Raw genomic sequence first — 16,933 nt, 5'->3', positions numbered from 1 at the left:
GTATGGCAAAACATTCTGACCGCATGTACGTTGTAGAGACAGAGCAAAATCGTGTTGTATTTTGAGACCAGTCTGTGCAGAAATATTTAAAATGGCTCTCATATGCTATGGTATTGTTCAGCATGTAAATAATAAAATGGTGCGCACGCCATGCGTTGCAACGATGCATCCCTCCGTCCACGAGAGTGCAGGCTTTCACTGCCACGGACCTCACAGCTGGTAAGTCTCCCACAGACAAACCATGAAAACAAACCAAGGCAAATTTCAGCAAAATAATGTCCGTGTACATGATTAGCCGACAGCAGAACGTCTTTCACCAGTGCCCCCAGTCGATAAGACGTCACATTTCAGTTGAACATTTTGTCGTTTAGATCAGCAGCATCTGATATTGATCTCAGACTGTGTTATTTTGCATGAGATGCGCTCCAGCAGTCTGCGATGGACAGGAGTCCACTGAGCTGCATTGCCGCGATTACTTCACCCTGCATCAGGGCTTATTACATAATTGGCCATTTGGCCACTATACAAGTAGTGGAACGATATTATTACTCGTCCATATATAATGAAAAGATAAGATATAGTGGTGAACATGTAAATGGCAAAGGTTTAGTGATCGCCTCAAGAAAAGCAATTCCTTGAGAATCAGTTTGCGTCCTGTGTGTCCCACTGAACCTCCAATCCCGTGTCTCCCCTGAAGGTCTCTCTGCTTTTCCCTCCATACAGCGCAATGAGCCGCTTGAAAAGAGGGAGATACGTCGCTTTTGATACTCGTGCGAGAAGTTAAATCCACCGTAAGCGTGAAACCGACATGAGATACGGTGTCAAATATATCTGGATTATGAAGAAATGACCTGAGCTGTGAACAACAAGAAGATGGTGATGACGGAGAGAGTCGGGGCGATTCGGCTTTACCTTATGAAATGGATTTGTCTGCGCTGGGCTTGGGTTTGCGTGGGTAAGTAGACTTTTTAGGGATTGTGATATTATCACATATATAGTTGTTATTTTGTTCTATATTGTATAGAACAAAAGAGTGAGGGACGGTATATTTACATCTGAATGTCTAATCACTTTTTATTACATTTGACCTTTTATCCCACATGTCAGAATAATATTAAATATTATTTCATATCTAAGACCTGATGCAGGTGATTATAGGTTGAAGTATGGGAATGGCACCGATGACAAAGAAAGGTTAAGCGGCGCGCGCAGGTTGTGCAGCATTCATACAGGGAAAATCCAGGAGGACATCATCGTTTGGCTGGTTGCCATGACAGTTATAAACACGGCGGTATCAGTCTCATCTCCTCGAAGACCGACTGGCAGATTGTGCATTTTTCTTATTATTGTGCTGTCTTTCATGAATAAAAAAAGCATATTAAGTTGTTTACGTGCCGTTCCACACACCTTATTGTAATTAAAACAACATATCGGTTAATTACCACTGAAAAAACAACTCTTTTAAAATGGTTTGCCTCTCTTCCATTCTGTTTGTTTGGTTCTAAAAGGGTTTGGGACACTTTTCAGCAGGTCAAACTGAGACACCCTAAACCTGCTGAGCACCAGCATCTCCTAGACTGGGAGAAGGCATTAAGAGATTGTTGTATAGAGAGAAAAAATCTTAAGAGAATAGATATATTATGATCAGATAATCTGATAACATGTCGATGACAAGTGCACAGTGACTTTTTCAACTTCTTCAGCATTCAGAGCATCAGTTTTGAGGATTGAGGATAAAAAGTCCACAACTAGACAGCATCACAAAGCTAAATCAACGTTCGCAGTCTGCCAAGTATTGGGGATCTGATCTCAATCTATTCTTAGACGGCACATAGGCTTGTTTAACAACGCAGGATCTGTTGAGGTGAGCTAACCGCTCAACAAACAACCACATATAGAAGAGAGAATACGTGAGAAAGACATCTGCTTTTACCCAAGAAGATCCTCTCATATCAGAGACAGAAGCACATGAAGAAAACGAATGCCTGTGTTTTATTGGAGGTGGTAAACAGTGAAGGGGTGGTGACAAAAGAGGGTTTGGTTGGGGGTGGGGGTGTGTTGATAGCACCTAGAGCTCTTCCTCTCACGCAGACAAACAAAGGGACCTTCTTCTCTCTTTCTTTATCATTCTCATCCACACACATACAAGTTTGTCCTTTTGACTATACAGATATTCCATGTCAAGGCATCCTCTCCTTACTACATGTGTGTATCACTGATATTTGGACATTTTCCTTTTAGAGGATGTTCTGTCTTATAAATAAAGACAATGAGGATGTTCATTTACTGTAATAGTTTGCAATAGTTCTGAAATAATAATAATAATAAAAAAAATCTCAATAACATCAAAGTGTTCTCCTTTGTGTGTAGGTGATTTTGTTAGAATTCCATTTCTTGGAGAGAAACAAAGGAGACAATTTCAGCAAATTTCCAGCAGCCAAAAGATACAGAAAGAATATGGGGATGTCTGAGTTCAGGTTATGTGTGCTCTTTGAATCTGGGGGTGTAAAAGTATGTCAGTGAGGTGATGATGAGCCTTGAGACTCAGAAATGATTTGTGCTTGTATTGCAGGGATTCCCCTGATCTCTTTCCTGTTCTCTCACACAAAGAACAGGGTGTTAGCATCTGCTCTTCCGCTTTGCCTAAGGCATTCAACCGCCCCTAGACATCATCATATTATATGTAGAGTAGAAACTGTTGTTGGGTGTATGAGAGATGGGCGTTTATCCTGCAGGTTAATTAATAAGTGTTGGGGACATGATACCGTTATATCACGTCATGTGCTGTTGTTTATATTCAAGAATCTCACTTCATGCCAAACGAGGAAATATAAGAGAATTTTAAAATTGTGATTTCCTTTTCTGATTAAAAGTCATGGAAATATTAGAGATTTTTTTTATGTTCAGCTCTAAATATTATTATTAATTTATATTTATATATATTAGGGGTGCTCCGATTGATCGGCAACCGATCATGATCGGTCGATAATCGCTTTGGGATGATTGATCGGCGGTCTCCAAAAAGGTCGATCTCATGAACCGATCGCATGCTAACGACACATAAACCCGCACCTGCCGTGAGAGCGAGGGCATGATATGCAGCGACACCGTCTCATTCTCTTTCCAGCGCGGGTAAAATAATTACATTGCTGAAGGTGAGGTACAATTCATATTTCTATATTAAATAACTTACGCAGTCATTTGAAAACTTTCTGTGAGACGTGAGTTAAACAGCGCGAGTGAATCACCGCGTGCGCGCGCTCTCTCTCTCTCCCTTTCAAAATGCTCAAATGGCTTCACATCATCGCATGTGCACTAAAATTGAGCTGCACAGTTGACACAGGATTTGCCACTTCAGGATTTGCACAATCGAGGCAGTGTCTCATCGTCACTAAAGTTTACCATTTGCATTTATTTTTAAGTCTTGCCAGTGTTCAAACCGCTCAGCACTCGCGCGCTCTCCAGACCGTGTACGCGTGCGCGCACACACACACACACACACGCCATCTCACAAAAAGCTTGCGAGTACAAATTGCGCTGAAACGGTCAGATACACACAAATGTCTGTACTAAATGACCGTCTTGACGAGTATGCACGTAAACCCCGTCGTGACTCGCGAGTGAACGTTTGTGCAACTGTAACCGTGTTCGCTCTTAAAGTGACAGCTGTCGAATAAACTGCTGCTGTCTCTGAGTTTCTCTTTGTCTTGTGTTGTTTGATGAACCTTTATGACACTCACTGCTCTTGAATGACTAACTTTTGCAACCTTAAGTGTAAGGATTAATCTAATTAAATTTATTCAGGGAAGACCAATATTAATTTACATTTGATTTCTTATTAAATGTCTTTAGTATTTCTTACCTCAATACTAATGTTAGACCTACCTGAAAATTTGTTTAAAAAAAAAAAAAATGCACTGCATGATCAAATATTTAGGTGAGATAATTATTTACATTTATTATATACATTTATTTGGGAAAGATGAACTACAGTAGCCTTAAGTTATCTCATTTTCTAAAATAAACACTTGGTGGTTCTCCTTAATTTAGAGTTAGTTTCATTTCTACAAATGGTGCAAACTCTGCAAGATTATAGATAAAAGATTCCCATTCCCCTGCCATTCTGTGATCGGCAGTGATCGGCAGATCATGATCTTGGTGATCGGTAATCGGTGATCGGCCCCAAAAATGCTGATCGGAGCATCTCTAATATATATTATATACAATATTTAAAAACCCAGTAATCACAAATGACTGAAAAAGTCTTGAATTATTTATATTTATTACTACTAGGCTACTAATAATAATAATAAATAAATACAAACATTAAAATGGTTTATATCCAGTAATCACAAATGTTTAAACCCATTAAGGGTGAGTTGAAGAACTTGAACCTGCCTTTGATGAGCATTTACTTCCTAAAGCTTCTTTCTTTACACGTCAAATTTATACACCCATAAATAAACAGTTCTGTAGTGTACTATCCTTTTTTCTTTAAAGAGAATTTACAGTGATAAAATGTCCAAAAGATGATGATGTTTAGAGAACGGTGAATAGCTATACACTCATTTGCACTTTCTGTTGCTTCTCAGACTATTTCTTCCTTGTCTCATTGTGTTTCTGTCCAGATGCGTAATCATTAGCACACACTTCCACACTAAATTGAGTATTGTGTGTCTCTCTCTGATCCTTTTTGAGTGAGTGGATCAAATTCTATATATATATCATATATACCTACCATGCACTCAGGAATCCTTAAAGGCTGATGTGATGTGTTGATGTCATCTCAATCACAGTGTGACAGCTGTGTTCACACACAAACAGTGCTCATGTCTTCTCTGTGTGTTCCTCAGCTGCCTGTGGCGGTAAGGTGGAGTTACACACTGAGAGGAGAGGAGTGATCTACAGCCCATCTTGGCCCCTCAACTACCCGGCCGGAGCGAATTGCAGCTGGAATATACAGGGAAGCCGTGGAGATGTGATCACAATAAGGTAGACGCACAAAAGCAGTCTCTCGCTGTGGTGATTATAGTCTTATTTATTTCTAACCTTGTGCATCCTCATGGGCATTTTTTTGTTGTTGTCTTTTTCAGTTTTTTTGTTTTTGTTTTTTTTTTAAATAATTTTGCTGAATTAATGCCAACTACATACATTTTGGTACAGGTTTGTATTTTTAATGGAATTTTACTATTTCACCCCAATTTCCTTGAAAAAAAATCACTTTTGCACTAGGGACACAAAATAGTTCCTCTTAGCATTGTTTGGTCCAAAATTTCCCCATTGAAACCCATTAAAACCGCAATTTTTAATCTCAGGGCCATTTAACTATAAATGTTGCAATCTTTATTAATATGCTTTCATTCTATTGGCAAGGCTTCAAAATATATATATTTTACCAGATGGTGCCTTTTTTCAGGTTTGGCCTATAAAGCAAATACTCACTTTATTCCTGTTTTCTGCTTCTGCATATTATAGAGCCAATTTGATCAATTATGCAGCTATAACTGTGTGGGTGTGTTAGAATGGATGTCAGAGTGTGGTGTGTATGTGTGTGACAAAAAAAACCTGCTGTGTGTACCAGTGGAGTTTTGCTGGCATCTAACGGGGAAAAGTTGGCACTGCGCCCAAACAAAATCTTACTAAAAGCTCATGTTTTGAGATATCAACCTCAAATGTGGAACACAGCCTTTTTAGATTTATTGCTTTGATTTTCTAATATTTAAAAATATTATTTACCTTATTGGACCCACTTTATATTAGGTGGCCTTAACTACTATGTACTTACATCAAAAAAATAAGTACTATGTACTTACTGTGTTCATATTGTATTGCAAAATACCTTTGCTGATATTGAGGTGGGATACTGGTAGGGTTAGGGACAGGTGAGGTGGTATGGGTAAGTTTAAGGGTAGGTTTAGGTGTAAGGGTACAATTGTAACTACATAAATTAATTACAGATGTAATTACATGAAGGTATTTTTAAAAATGTAAGTACAATGTAAAAACATGTATGTACACAATACATGCATTGTATCAAATGAGACTTCAACAATAATCTGCCAAGGGTCTTCTTTAAAATGAGACTTTAAGTCTGTGCTCCCAATATTAATTTTTTATGACAGTTTTTGACATGGACATTTTTGTCCTCAATGGACCTATGTGTAACTTTTTTTAAGGGTTTTTTTAAGGCACAAGGGTTAACATTATAGATTACAGGATTATAATGTCTGTTCAGCAGCTGTCCTGTTCATGGGATCTTGATATAGGAAATAATGTTCTGCGAATTTGCATTTCTCCTCATGACAACTTTCACACTGTTAGAGTCCCCAACAGTTTTACTAGTAGTACAGCTTTAATTGTTTGAATTTATGATATTTCCATTACCAATATAAGGTTTTTTCTTTTTTTCAAACTAACTGTCTTGTGCATTTCAGTGTTTATGAGCCTGTTTGCAAGTGTGCAGCATGTATATTGGTCTGTGCAGTCTTCCGTTTGAAAGCGCCTAGACTGCTGTACGACTAAAGCTGATGCAGGGATTTTATAATGTATTATTTCTCGCCTCTCATACCACTGCTGTGTGTGTGTGTGTGTGTGTGCGTGTGTGTGTGCGTGTGTGTGTGCGTGTGTGTGTGCGTGTGTGTTTGCGTGTGTGTTTGCGTGTGTGTGTGTGTGTGTGTGTGTGTGTGTGTGTGTGCGTATGTGTGTTTGTGGGCTTTCTCTCTGCTTTAATAAAATGATTTTATCTAAAGGCATTACATCATCTCCTGATTCTCCTCAGAGATCTGTTCTTAGAGGAAACCCTAAGGTGAAAAAGGATAATAGTTCTGATAAAGAGAATTTCAATTTCTTAATCCATACTTGCAAATTACTCATTGTCTATAAGCTGCAGTAGAGGTATTTATACTAAATTCGATTAAAAAGATTTCTCACATGGCCTCAGACGGAATGGCATATGGAAATCGGAACTAAGATGAGATGGAGAATTAAAATGAAGAATTTCTTTCACTGATCTAGTTGACTTTTGACAGTTGACTGCTGACATTTTCTCTAGTCACAGTGTAAAAAAAAGAAATGTATGTGTTAGAAAGCAAATTATTAATATTTGTAGTTATTTTTAAAGTAACTAATATTTTATTAGGGTTTTAATTTAAATGTAATTATTGCTGGAAAGGAAATGGTTGTTATTCAGCTATTTTGTTTATAATTCTCAACTATTCTCAGTCTATCAGAAGTCATGATTGCAATTTCGACATCTGTGTCAGCCAGACAAACAGTGTGTGTTAGCATATTGAAATCAGCAGTTTCCACAACAATGTTTTGAAAACACAGAAAACTCAACATTTAAGCTTGTGGGGCATAAAAACACCTATTTATGATCACCAAATATAAGACACTGGCTCTGCAGCACTAGTGAAGGGATGGTTCTGCTAACTGGCCAAAAACTCTCTGGCACTGGGCCCCAGGCGATCAGGTCATCCTTACTGCTGAGCCCTGTCTAAACTATTCAGAAGCTTTGCATAATGTGTATGTGCGTGTGCATTTGATTGACAGCCAGAGGAGATTTGAATGTCTGTATTTTAATGGCTATACAGACTACTGCTGGGATAACAGAACATCAGACCAGGCAGAGATTGGATTTCGATGATAGTGCAGTTCAATTATGTATATCATATAAATTTAAAAAAGATGAAACTGAATTACTCTTCTGCAGACTTATTGTATTACTGTGTGGCTTTTTTGTGTTACATTTAAATCTATTCTATAAGACCTGAGCATGTTTTTGTCTGATTTTTTGTCTGACTGTTTTGTCACTCAAATGCCCATGAAACATCTTCAGACTTTTGTAAAACAAACAGTAGAGGAGACTTTAAGTAGCTGGATTTTGAAAAAGTGTGCGGGAGAAACAGATAAGAAAGAGAACAGGGCAATAGATGTGTAATGTTGTCAAGTTATTGGCTGCAAAAGGCCCATTCTTTTGTAATGGTACTGGATGCTGATTTTATCTTTCAATTTTGTGTGTGTGTGTGTGTGTGTGTGTGTGTGTGTGCACGCACTGATAGCACTTCTGTACTCTGTCTAATGTGATAGTAGTTCCACTGCACATATTCTCTCTCTTTTGCTTATGATCTCTCTTTGGTATCTCTTTTTGATATCGCTGACATCATTAGGGTCATTTCTGTTATGTGGAAAATTAATATGAGTGTGTTTGTATCACAAGGGTAATCACAGGAAAAACTATGATTTCTAATTAAAAAAAATTTTTAAAGGAACACTCCACTATTTTTGTAAATACTCATTTTCCAACTCCCCTAGAGTTAAACAGTTGAGTTTAACCGTTTTCGAATCCATTCAGCCGATCTTCGGGTCTGGCGGTTGCACTTTTAGCGTAGCTTAGCATAGATCATTGAATATGATTAGACTGTTAGCATCTCGCTCAAAAATTACCAAAGAGTTTCGATATTTTTCCTATTTAAAACTTGACTATTCTGTAGTTATATTGTGTACTAAGATCGACGTAAAATGAAAAGTTGCGATTTTCTAGGCTGATATGGCTAGGAACTATACTCTCATTCCTGCGTAATAATCAAGGAACTTTGTGGCGTATCATGGGTGCAGAGGTGCAAAGATATTACACAGCGCCTGAAAATAGGCTAACTTCCGTCAACATAACCAACATGACAACCTGTTCAGCCATATCAGCCTAGAAAATCGCAACTTTTCATTTTCCGTCGGTCTTAGTACATGATGTAACTACAGAAGAGTCTACAGAACTACAGAAGAGTTTTAAATAGGACAAATATCGAAACTCTTTGGTCATTTTTTGAGCGTGATGCTAACAGTCTAATCAGATTCAATGATCTATGCTAAGCTAGCCTTTGCTAAAAGTGCTACTGCCAGACCCAGAGATCAACTGAATGGATTCGAAAACCGTAAAACTCAACTAAATGAGTCTATTTTCCAAAAAAGTGGAGTGTTCGTTTAAGTAAGCATGTTAATTGAATTGTGATTAGAGAAATATAAGAAACGTCGATAATATTTCTTGATAAATTTTGTTTTAGACATAAAGTTGACATAAATCTGATACATGTATATTTAATTTAGTAAAAAAAAATATAAATCATATGATTTTTTAAATAAATAATTTGACCATTTTTTAATAACTTATACAATATATTAAAACAAATGTGATGGAGACATGAAAACATGCTGCAAAGTAAGATTGACCCATTGTGAGAAAAGTGTATTTGTTTTGTTTTTATTCGAAGAGAAGAAAACAAAGCTCTGCTATGCATGGATACTGTAAAAGTTGTATTTTTAGAACTATAATTTGACATTTTCTGTAAATCTTTTTATCAACTCATTTATTGTGGCTCACACTTCTTTTGATGATATTGTTCTGTTGTACAGTGTAAGTGCTAATGACGCAGTAGAGGTTCCATTGCATGCATTAAGCACCATGTGTTTACTGTGTCCAGTTTTCACAGCTTTGATGTGGAGGACACGGGGGACTGCAGGGGGGACTGGCTGCTGCTCGGCCCCACATGGAAAGCTGAGTATCGGTTCTGTGGCTCAGTTCTTCCTCCTCCCTTCATCTCCTCCAGAGGACGAGTCTGGGTCTACTTCCACTCTCAGGCCAACAGCTCCGGACAGGCACAGGGCTTCAGACTGTCTTATATACGAGGTGAGTGAGCTAAGAGTGTGCATATTTAGTGTTTTTCTTCTTTGGAACATAAACATGGCATGGAAGAAAAAATAATAATTCTGCTTTTTTATTAATAACAAAGCTGTGTTATACAATAAAAGTAGTTAATGCAAATTGTGCCCTATATTTCACGTTTTTAAACATTGTAAAATGTTATTTTCTATCATTTTCACTACTGCCAGTACACACAAATTTCATTTATTGTTATGCACGTTGAAATCTGGTACCTCACAACATGTCATGTTATTGCGTGTCTCATGACCACTGTCATGCAACTAATGTTGCTACCCTATGTGTATGCATGTCTGCATTCAAAACTTGCCACATGTCAACAGTTTAAAAGTTTGGGGTCACTAAGATTTGCTCATGAATTAAAAAAAAAAAAATTATAGTAAAACAATAATATTGTGAAATATTATTACAGTATAAATAACTGTTTTCTGTTGTAATATATTTTAAATGTAATTTATTCCTGTGATAGCAAAGTTGAATTTTCAGCATCATTACTCCATTCTTCAGTGTCACATGATCCTTCAGAAATCAGAATATGCTGATTTGCTGCTCAAGAATGGCTTAATATTTTTTTTTGTATACCATGACATTTTTTCCAAATGTAATGTATTGTAAATATATGCAAATGTAATGTATAATGTAAGAGAATTTGTAATGTTACATTATATGTTTTTATTGCATATGCAGTAAGTAAATGCATCCTTGCTAAAAAAAATAAAATTAAAAAAATCTCTTTAATCAAACAAACACAAAATCAGCTGTGTGCATTATTTTTTTTTTTTAAACGGTTACTTCAAACCTTCAAACAGTGTTCAGAAGAAGTGGTGATGCCCAAATTATGCTTTTGGTGATATAGGGTTTAATACAAAATTATTATGGCATAATTTTATCATACTTTAGTCATTTTCTTTTGAGTTTGAAATATTTAATCAGATTTAGTTCTGTTCCTACATTAGAAAGCAGCTAAATCACATAGACTCTTGCCGAGGCATATAGATTTACTGTAAACGCAGATTGACCAGGCAAATGCAGGCTTAGCAGATCAATAGTGTGTGGCCATAGAGCTGTGATGAAGCGCTAATGCTTTGAAGCACTTGTCACATAATGTACTGTGAAAATTGATGTGCATATTTGGATAGCACTACTGTCAGTGTGGTTTAGATGGATCTCCACTGTTGATTGTTTAGTTAGATCTAATACGTAGCTAATGAAGATGAAGATGATAATGGGCTGTCATTACTAAACTCCACAGGGCATGTGTGCATGTCATTGAGTGTGTGTGTGTGGTGTGTGAAGGGCGAAATGCTGTGTTTGTGCATTTTCCTTAGAGGTGCAGTTCAATCAATAATACTGAACGGCTGTGTTTGTTAAGCTGTCACCAGGCAAACACAATCTGCAGAGTGGGTAGATTTGATTGGCTTATTTCAAGTGTCAGTGTTTACCTGAGCAAAAGACTCAATTCTCTTTTTCTCCCTGTCTGTTTTTTTCTTGTTAGGTCGACTGGGTCAGAGTAGTTGCGAGAACGATGAATACTTATGTGGAAACGGTAAGTGCGTTCCACGTTCCTGGCGCTGTAATGGATTAGATGAGTGTGGAGACAATACAGATGAAAGGATCTGTGCCGCCCCACCCACATCCGCCCGGGTGAGTCTGTGTCCGCCAGGCACCTTGCAGTGCTCTGATATCCAATCTACCCGCTGTCTGCCGGTATCTCTGCGCTGTAATGGAGCCCGGGACTGCCCTGACGGATCCGACGAGGCCCACTGCCCCGACACGTCCTGTGGAAAACACTTAGTCAACTTCTATGGGACGTTTGCCTCACCTGATTTTTTCCGTCCAAACAGGAGCAGCGGCACAGATCTTCACTGCACGTGGTTCCTGGACACACAAGTATGATGAGAACCTTAGTCATTCTCATTTTAGGTTGCCTTTCTGCCAAATTCGTCCTTATGTCCTCGATTCATTGCAAAATTGCTAATATTTTCCTTGTGTACAGGGGTAACTACTATATTTCTACTTTTCCATAAGCACCACCTACTGTGAGAGTGTTTTTGCATTTTCATTCAGCCCATCTGCTGTTTTTGTTCAGACCAGTAGCATACACATGCAGTTTATCATTTGTAAAACAATGTACTTTGTCAAAACATTTATTATTTGAACTGTACAGGTGTTTAAATCGTAGATTTAAGGTAATTACCATAGACATTGGTGTTGTTTCAAAACAAAATGTTCCTACCAAAACAACACGTAGTTCTATTCTAATATCAGAATTTGCCCGTCTGGAATTTGCAAGTATGATTAAATTAGTGCTGTCAGTTAAACGCGTTATTAACGACGTTAACGCAAACCTATTTTAACGGCGTCAATTTTTTTATCGCGAGATTAACGTTCTTTTTGGTCTAACAAACGTTGTAGTTTTTTCACATGCTGTTGCAACAACTAGTAACGTTAGAAAAACTACAACACCACTCCGGATGTAGCTAGACCGGAAACAAAACATCAGGCACGCTGCGGCTGCCCACACTCGTTTGGGCCATTAAAAGAGTAGACGTGGATGGCAAGCGTGAGACGCCGAAATGAGAAACGTATTATGCCATGGTTTAACTCAGGGGTCTTCAACTAAAAGTGCTTGTCTTGAGCGCTGCTTTCTGCTCTGATGGTGCTTTCACACCAGACGCGAATGAAGCGTTTTGCGCGAGTGATTTAAGTCAATGCAAAGACGCAAAAAGACATTCCGCGGCGCGGATTAAGCGGCGTGCATGTCGCGTCATTCGCGTCCGGTGTGAGCGCACCATCAGTCTCTTCTTCACTGCATGCTTGACCGCGCGTCTGGGTCTGAACGTAGTAACTGAGCATTGCAACGTTAACTGTTTCATTACGTCAAAAGGCTTCGCGGTCCGGATTCGGACCGGAGTCCACTAGTTGGCGACCCCTGGTTTAACTGCACTATAGGCGGAGTCCTAGTTTACCTTGCATGTGCACTTTGTAATTTTATTTTGTATCACCCTGTTTTGATCCCTTAGAAAGGGCTGTTGAAGGGGCTGTTTGTGCAACAAAGTATTTGTTTCACCCTTTTATTGATGGGCAGTGTTACATTGTGTGAGATTATTTGCTCCAAGTGAGAATGTTGGTGTGAAATCGAACACTAAAGTATGCCAATGTTGTTTTCAATAAAACAAACATTTGAACAAAGCAAGCCGATCCACTTTTCTATGCTGATAAGAGCATTAAAATAAGAAAAAATAATGGGACAAAAAGAAATCAAGGGACATTTAGAATAAATAAAAATGTGCGATTAATTGTGATTAATTGTGAGTTAACTATGACATTAATGCGATTAATCGCGATTAAATATTTTAATCGTTTGACAGCACTAGATTAAATCACTTCCTGTGTCCCTCTTGACTGTTTTGCTTCAGGACCCAAAGCCGCTGGTGCTGCAGGTGGACCTACAGCTGGGTGTGGGAGACTCTGTGCGTGTTTACGATGGTTTGGGAGAGCGCGCAGAACGTCTTCTGCAGAGTCTCTCTCACCATAATAACCACAGACGAGCTCTGCTGGAGTCTTCCCAGGGACAGATGAGCGTCTTCTACCACGCTAAACCACACAGCCCTGGACACGGATTCAATGCCACTTACCAGGTCTCTTATTCTCGGTGACGCTAATGACCATTTGTACGCTTTCTGTTGATCAATTATGCTCTCCATTGTTTTATTGACATTGTCTGTGTTGTTGGAATACTTTGCATCAGTACAGTGTAGAATCTGTATTGTCTTAGCCTCACAACACAGCACACAAATTCACAAAACTGGAAAGCACTTCCTGCATCTGAAAAGCTCTAATCCTATTGTTTGGCTGTATGGAACTTCTTGTTGTAAGGGCACACAGATGTTTTTGAATCACTCCGCCTAGAAAATAGTAGTTTTTACATTGTTTGATAGAAGTGCTTTTGAGGATGAAATAATCACTAGAATTGCCCAAGTTTGCCAAGTTAATGGCAACAAGTCTTTGAATGATGTTTAGTGTTTGTTTGTTTGAGGCACTTAGTAACAAGTTTGGGTAAATTTTTTAAGAAGTTAATACTTTTATTCAGCAAGGATGCATTACATCGATTTAAAGTGACAGTAAGGGCATTGACCATGTTACAAAAGATTTTGATTTCAAAATAATCAAGACAAACATATTCAGTAGTTTAAAAAGGTTTTGAAAGTTGAAGGTTTTAAGTTTTGTTCTTTTGAACTTTCTATTAATCTATGAATCCTTTGAATCCAATAAAATTGTATCCTGATTTACAGAAGAATATTAAAGGGTTAGTTGACCCAAAAATGAAAATAATGTCATTTATTCCTCACCCTCATGCCGTTCCACACCTGTAAGACCTCCGTTCATCTTCAGAACTCAAATGAAGATATTTGTGTTGAAATCGGATGGCACAGTGAGGCCTGCATAGGCAGCAATGAAATTCACACTCTCAAGATCCATTAATGTACTAAAAACATATTTAAATCAGTCCATGTGAGTACAGTGGTTTAATATTAATTTTATAAAGCGACAAGAATATTTTTAGTCTTCCAAAAAAACCTAAATAACGACTTGTATAGTGATAAACGATTTCAAAACACTGCTGCATGACGCTTCGGAGCGTATCGAATCAGTGAGTCGATTCAGTGGTTCGGAGTGCCAAAGTCACGTGATTTCAGCAGTTTGGCGGTTTGACACGCGATCCAAATCATGATTCGACTCGCTGATTCGATACGCTCCGAAGCTTCATGCAGCAGTGTTTTGGAATCGGTTATCACTATATAAGTCGTTATTTTGTTTTTTTTGGCGCACTAAAAATATTCTTGTCGCTTTATAATATTAATATTGAACCACTGTACTCACATGAACTGATTTAAATATGTTTTTAGTACATGAATGGATTCTTGAGAGTGAAAATTTCATTGCTGGCTATGCAGGCCTCACTGAGCCTTCGGATTTCAACAAAAATATCTTCATTTGTTTTCCGAAGATGAACGGAGGTCTTACAGGTGTGGAACGGCATGAGGGTGAGTAATAAATTACATTATTATCATTTTTGGGTGAACGAACCCTTTAAGCAGCACGTTTTTAACATTGGTAATAATACAAAATATTTCTTGAGCAGAAAATCAGCAAATTCTAGTGATTTCTGAAGGATCACGTGGCACTGAAGACTGGAGTAATAATGCTAAAAACCATCACAGGAATAAATGACTCTTTTTTTTTTTTTTTTTCTTCTGTAAAATCTAAGTTGTGTATTTTGAATGTTTGGGTAAATTTTGGCAGGATATTTGAGGTTTACATGATTACAGAAACAAAACAAAAACTGCATAAGTTAAATGTTTAAACCAAAGATGGCAATAGAGAGGCCAACTATATTTTTATATAATAATTTGTACTTATTACATTTTGTTTATGATTAGGATGGATACACTGTGACACTGATGGTGTTCTCTGCAGGTTAAGGGGTATTGCTTTCCAGGTGAGCATCCATGTGGCACAGACGAGGGCTGTTACTCTGAGCTGCAGCGCTGTGATGGCTACTGGCATTGTCCTGGGGGGCGAGATGAGGAGGACTGCCCGCTGTGCCAGCCAGGAGAGTATCCCTGTGAGGGTGGCAGCGGGGCGTGTTACTCAGCTTCTGAGAGGTGCAACAACCAGAAGAAATGCCCCGACGGCTCGGATGAGAAAAACTGCTTTGACTGCCAGCCTGGAAACTTCCACTGCGGAACCAACCTGTGCATCTTTGAGACGTGGCGGTGCGACGGGCAAGAGGACTGTCTCGATGGCAGTGATGAAAGAGACTGTCTGGCGTCTGTGCCCAGGAAGGTGATCACAGCGGCTCTGATTGGCAGCTTGGTCTGCGGTCTGCTTCTGGTCATTGCACTGGGTTGTGCCTTTAAACTCTATTCGCTCAGGACAAGAGAGTACAGGTGAGGGCGTTTCCATCTTCTTCATGTCTGCATTTAAACTCCAAGCAAAATAAATCAGGAAATGTATAGTGATTCCTGGATTTTTCTTTGTATTTTCCCAGGGTATATGTCTCTTCCTTATTTAAAAAAAATAATTATTGTTTATTTCACCAGTGTTTTTTCCAGTGTTTTTAATCCAAATCATGTAAGAAAATACTTTTTATTTTTGTTTATTTTCTTAACCCATTAGTAACTTTCTTTTTTAATAATTTTAAATACAATACTTTCGTAACAATGTAAAAGTCTTTACTGTCACTTTTTTTTTTACTTTAACTCCTAGCTGAATAATCATTCGAAAAATACAAAATAGATATCAGGATGTTAGTTATTTTAAATATACACTACCATATACACTGTAAATATTAATACTTTATAAATATTACTTTCTTTAAAAAATCTTACTGACCTCAAACTTTTGAATGGTAGTGTATATTTAAAAGAACTTGCATCTATTTTGTCTTTTTCTAATGATGTTTAAAAAAAAAACATTAAAAAACATTTTTATCCTTTCTTCCTTTTTTTAAAAGCGTTCTGTATTTTGTGCTAAATTTTGTCTCGTACTTAGACACACACAGAAACAGAAATGACTAAGTGCTTTAATCTTGAAACCTATTGTTGATCCCAATGAAAGAAAGAAAACATGAAATGAAGGATGACTCTCGTTTCACTTTAAACATAATTGGATCTCCAGTAACAGCCCATTTGTTGCTCTGGGGAGGATGCAGTTTTTCTCCAGTTAGCCTTGTAAAGACACAGCAGCACCCAAAATACCTGCACTTCATCAAACTGTCAAAGTACCGCTTGTTCTCAGCTACTGGAGATTCTCAAGAGATGTCCTCCTGTCTGCATGTGTTCAGTAGCTTCCCTTTGTAAAAAGCCACTGTTTTTTCTTACATTTTTAAATGGCATCAATCATAATATTTATAAAACAGACCTTTTGTATGTTTCTCTTCCTCATTAGAGCTTTTGAAACCCAGATGACCCGACTAGAGGCAGAGTTTGTTCAGAGGGAGGCTCCACCCTCCTATGGTCAACTGATAGCTCAAGGTCTCATACCTCCAGTGGATGACTTTCCAGTCTACAATCCCACGCAGGTGTGTGAATATGATATTGAATTTGAATTGAGGTAGTATACAGGATTGGAATCTAAATTTGAGTTTAAGGAAGTACAGTTTAAATGAACTGAAATTAACAGTAATTTTTAACTAGAAAAGGATGACAAAGT

General features: G+C 37.9%; 1 protein-coding gene across 1 annotated transcript in view; it reads left to right on the top strand.

The window, feature by feature from the left end:
- The first annotated feature begins 196 nt into the window (after nt 1-196).
- lrp3 (low density lipoprotein receptor-related protein 3) overlaps nt 197-16,933 on the top strand; it is a 21,496-nt gene continuing 4,759 nt past the window's right edge. The window contains exons 1-8 of the mRNA XM_079810607.1: nt 197-219; nt 724-955; nt 4,854-4,992; nt 9,477-9,682; nt 11,211-11,605; nt 13,135-13,356; nt 15,197-15,669; nt 16,670-16,802. Coding sequence (XP_079666733.1) covers nt 874-955; nt 4,854-4,992; nt 9,477-9,682; nt 11,211-11,605; nt 13,135-13,356; nt 15,197-15,669; nt 16,670-16,802 — 1,650 coding nt within the window. The 5' untranslated portion in view covers nt 197-219; nt 724-873. The remainder of the gene's footprint in view (nt 220-723; nt 956-4,853; nt 4,993-9,476; nt 9,683-11,210; nt 11,606-13,134; nt 13,357-15,196; nt 15,670-16,669; nt 16,803-16,933) is intronic.

Source organism: Gobio gobio (assembly GCF_949357685.1).
Source record: "Gobio gobio genome assembly, chromosome: 2".
In the NCBI taxonomy this organism is placed as follows: Eukaryota; Metazoa; Chordata; class Actinopteri; order Cypriniformes; family Gobionidae; genus Gobio; species Gobio gobio.
This window is presented reverse-complemented; position numbering and strand designations above follow the sequence as displayed.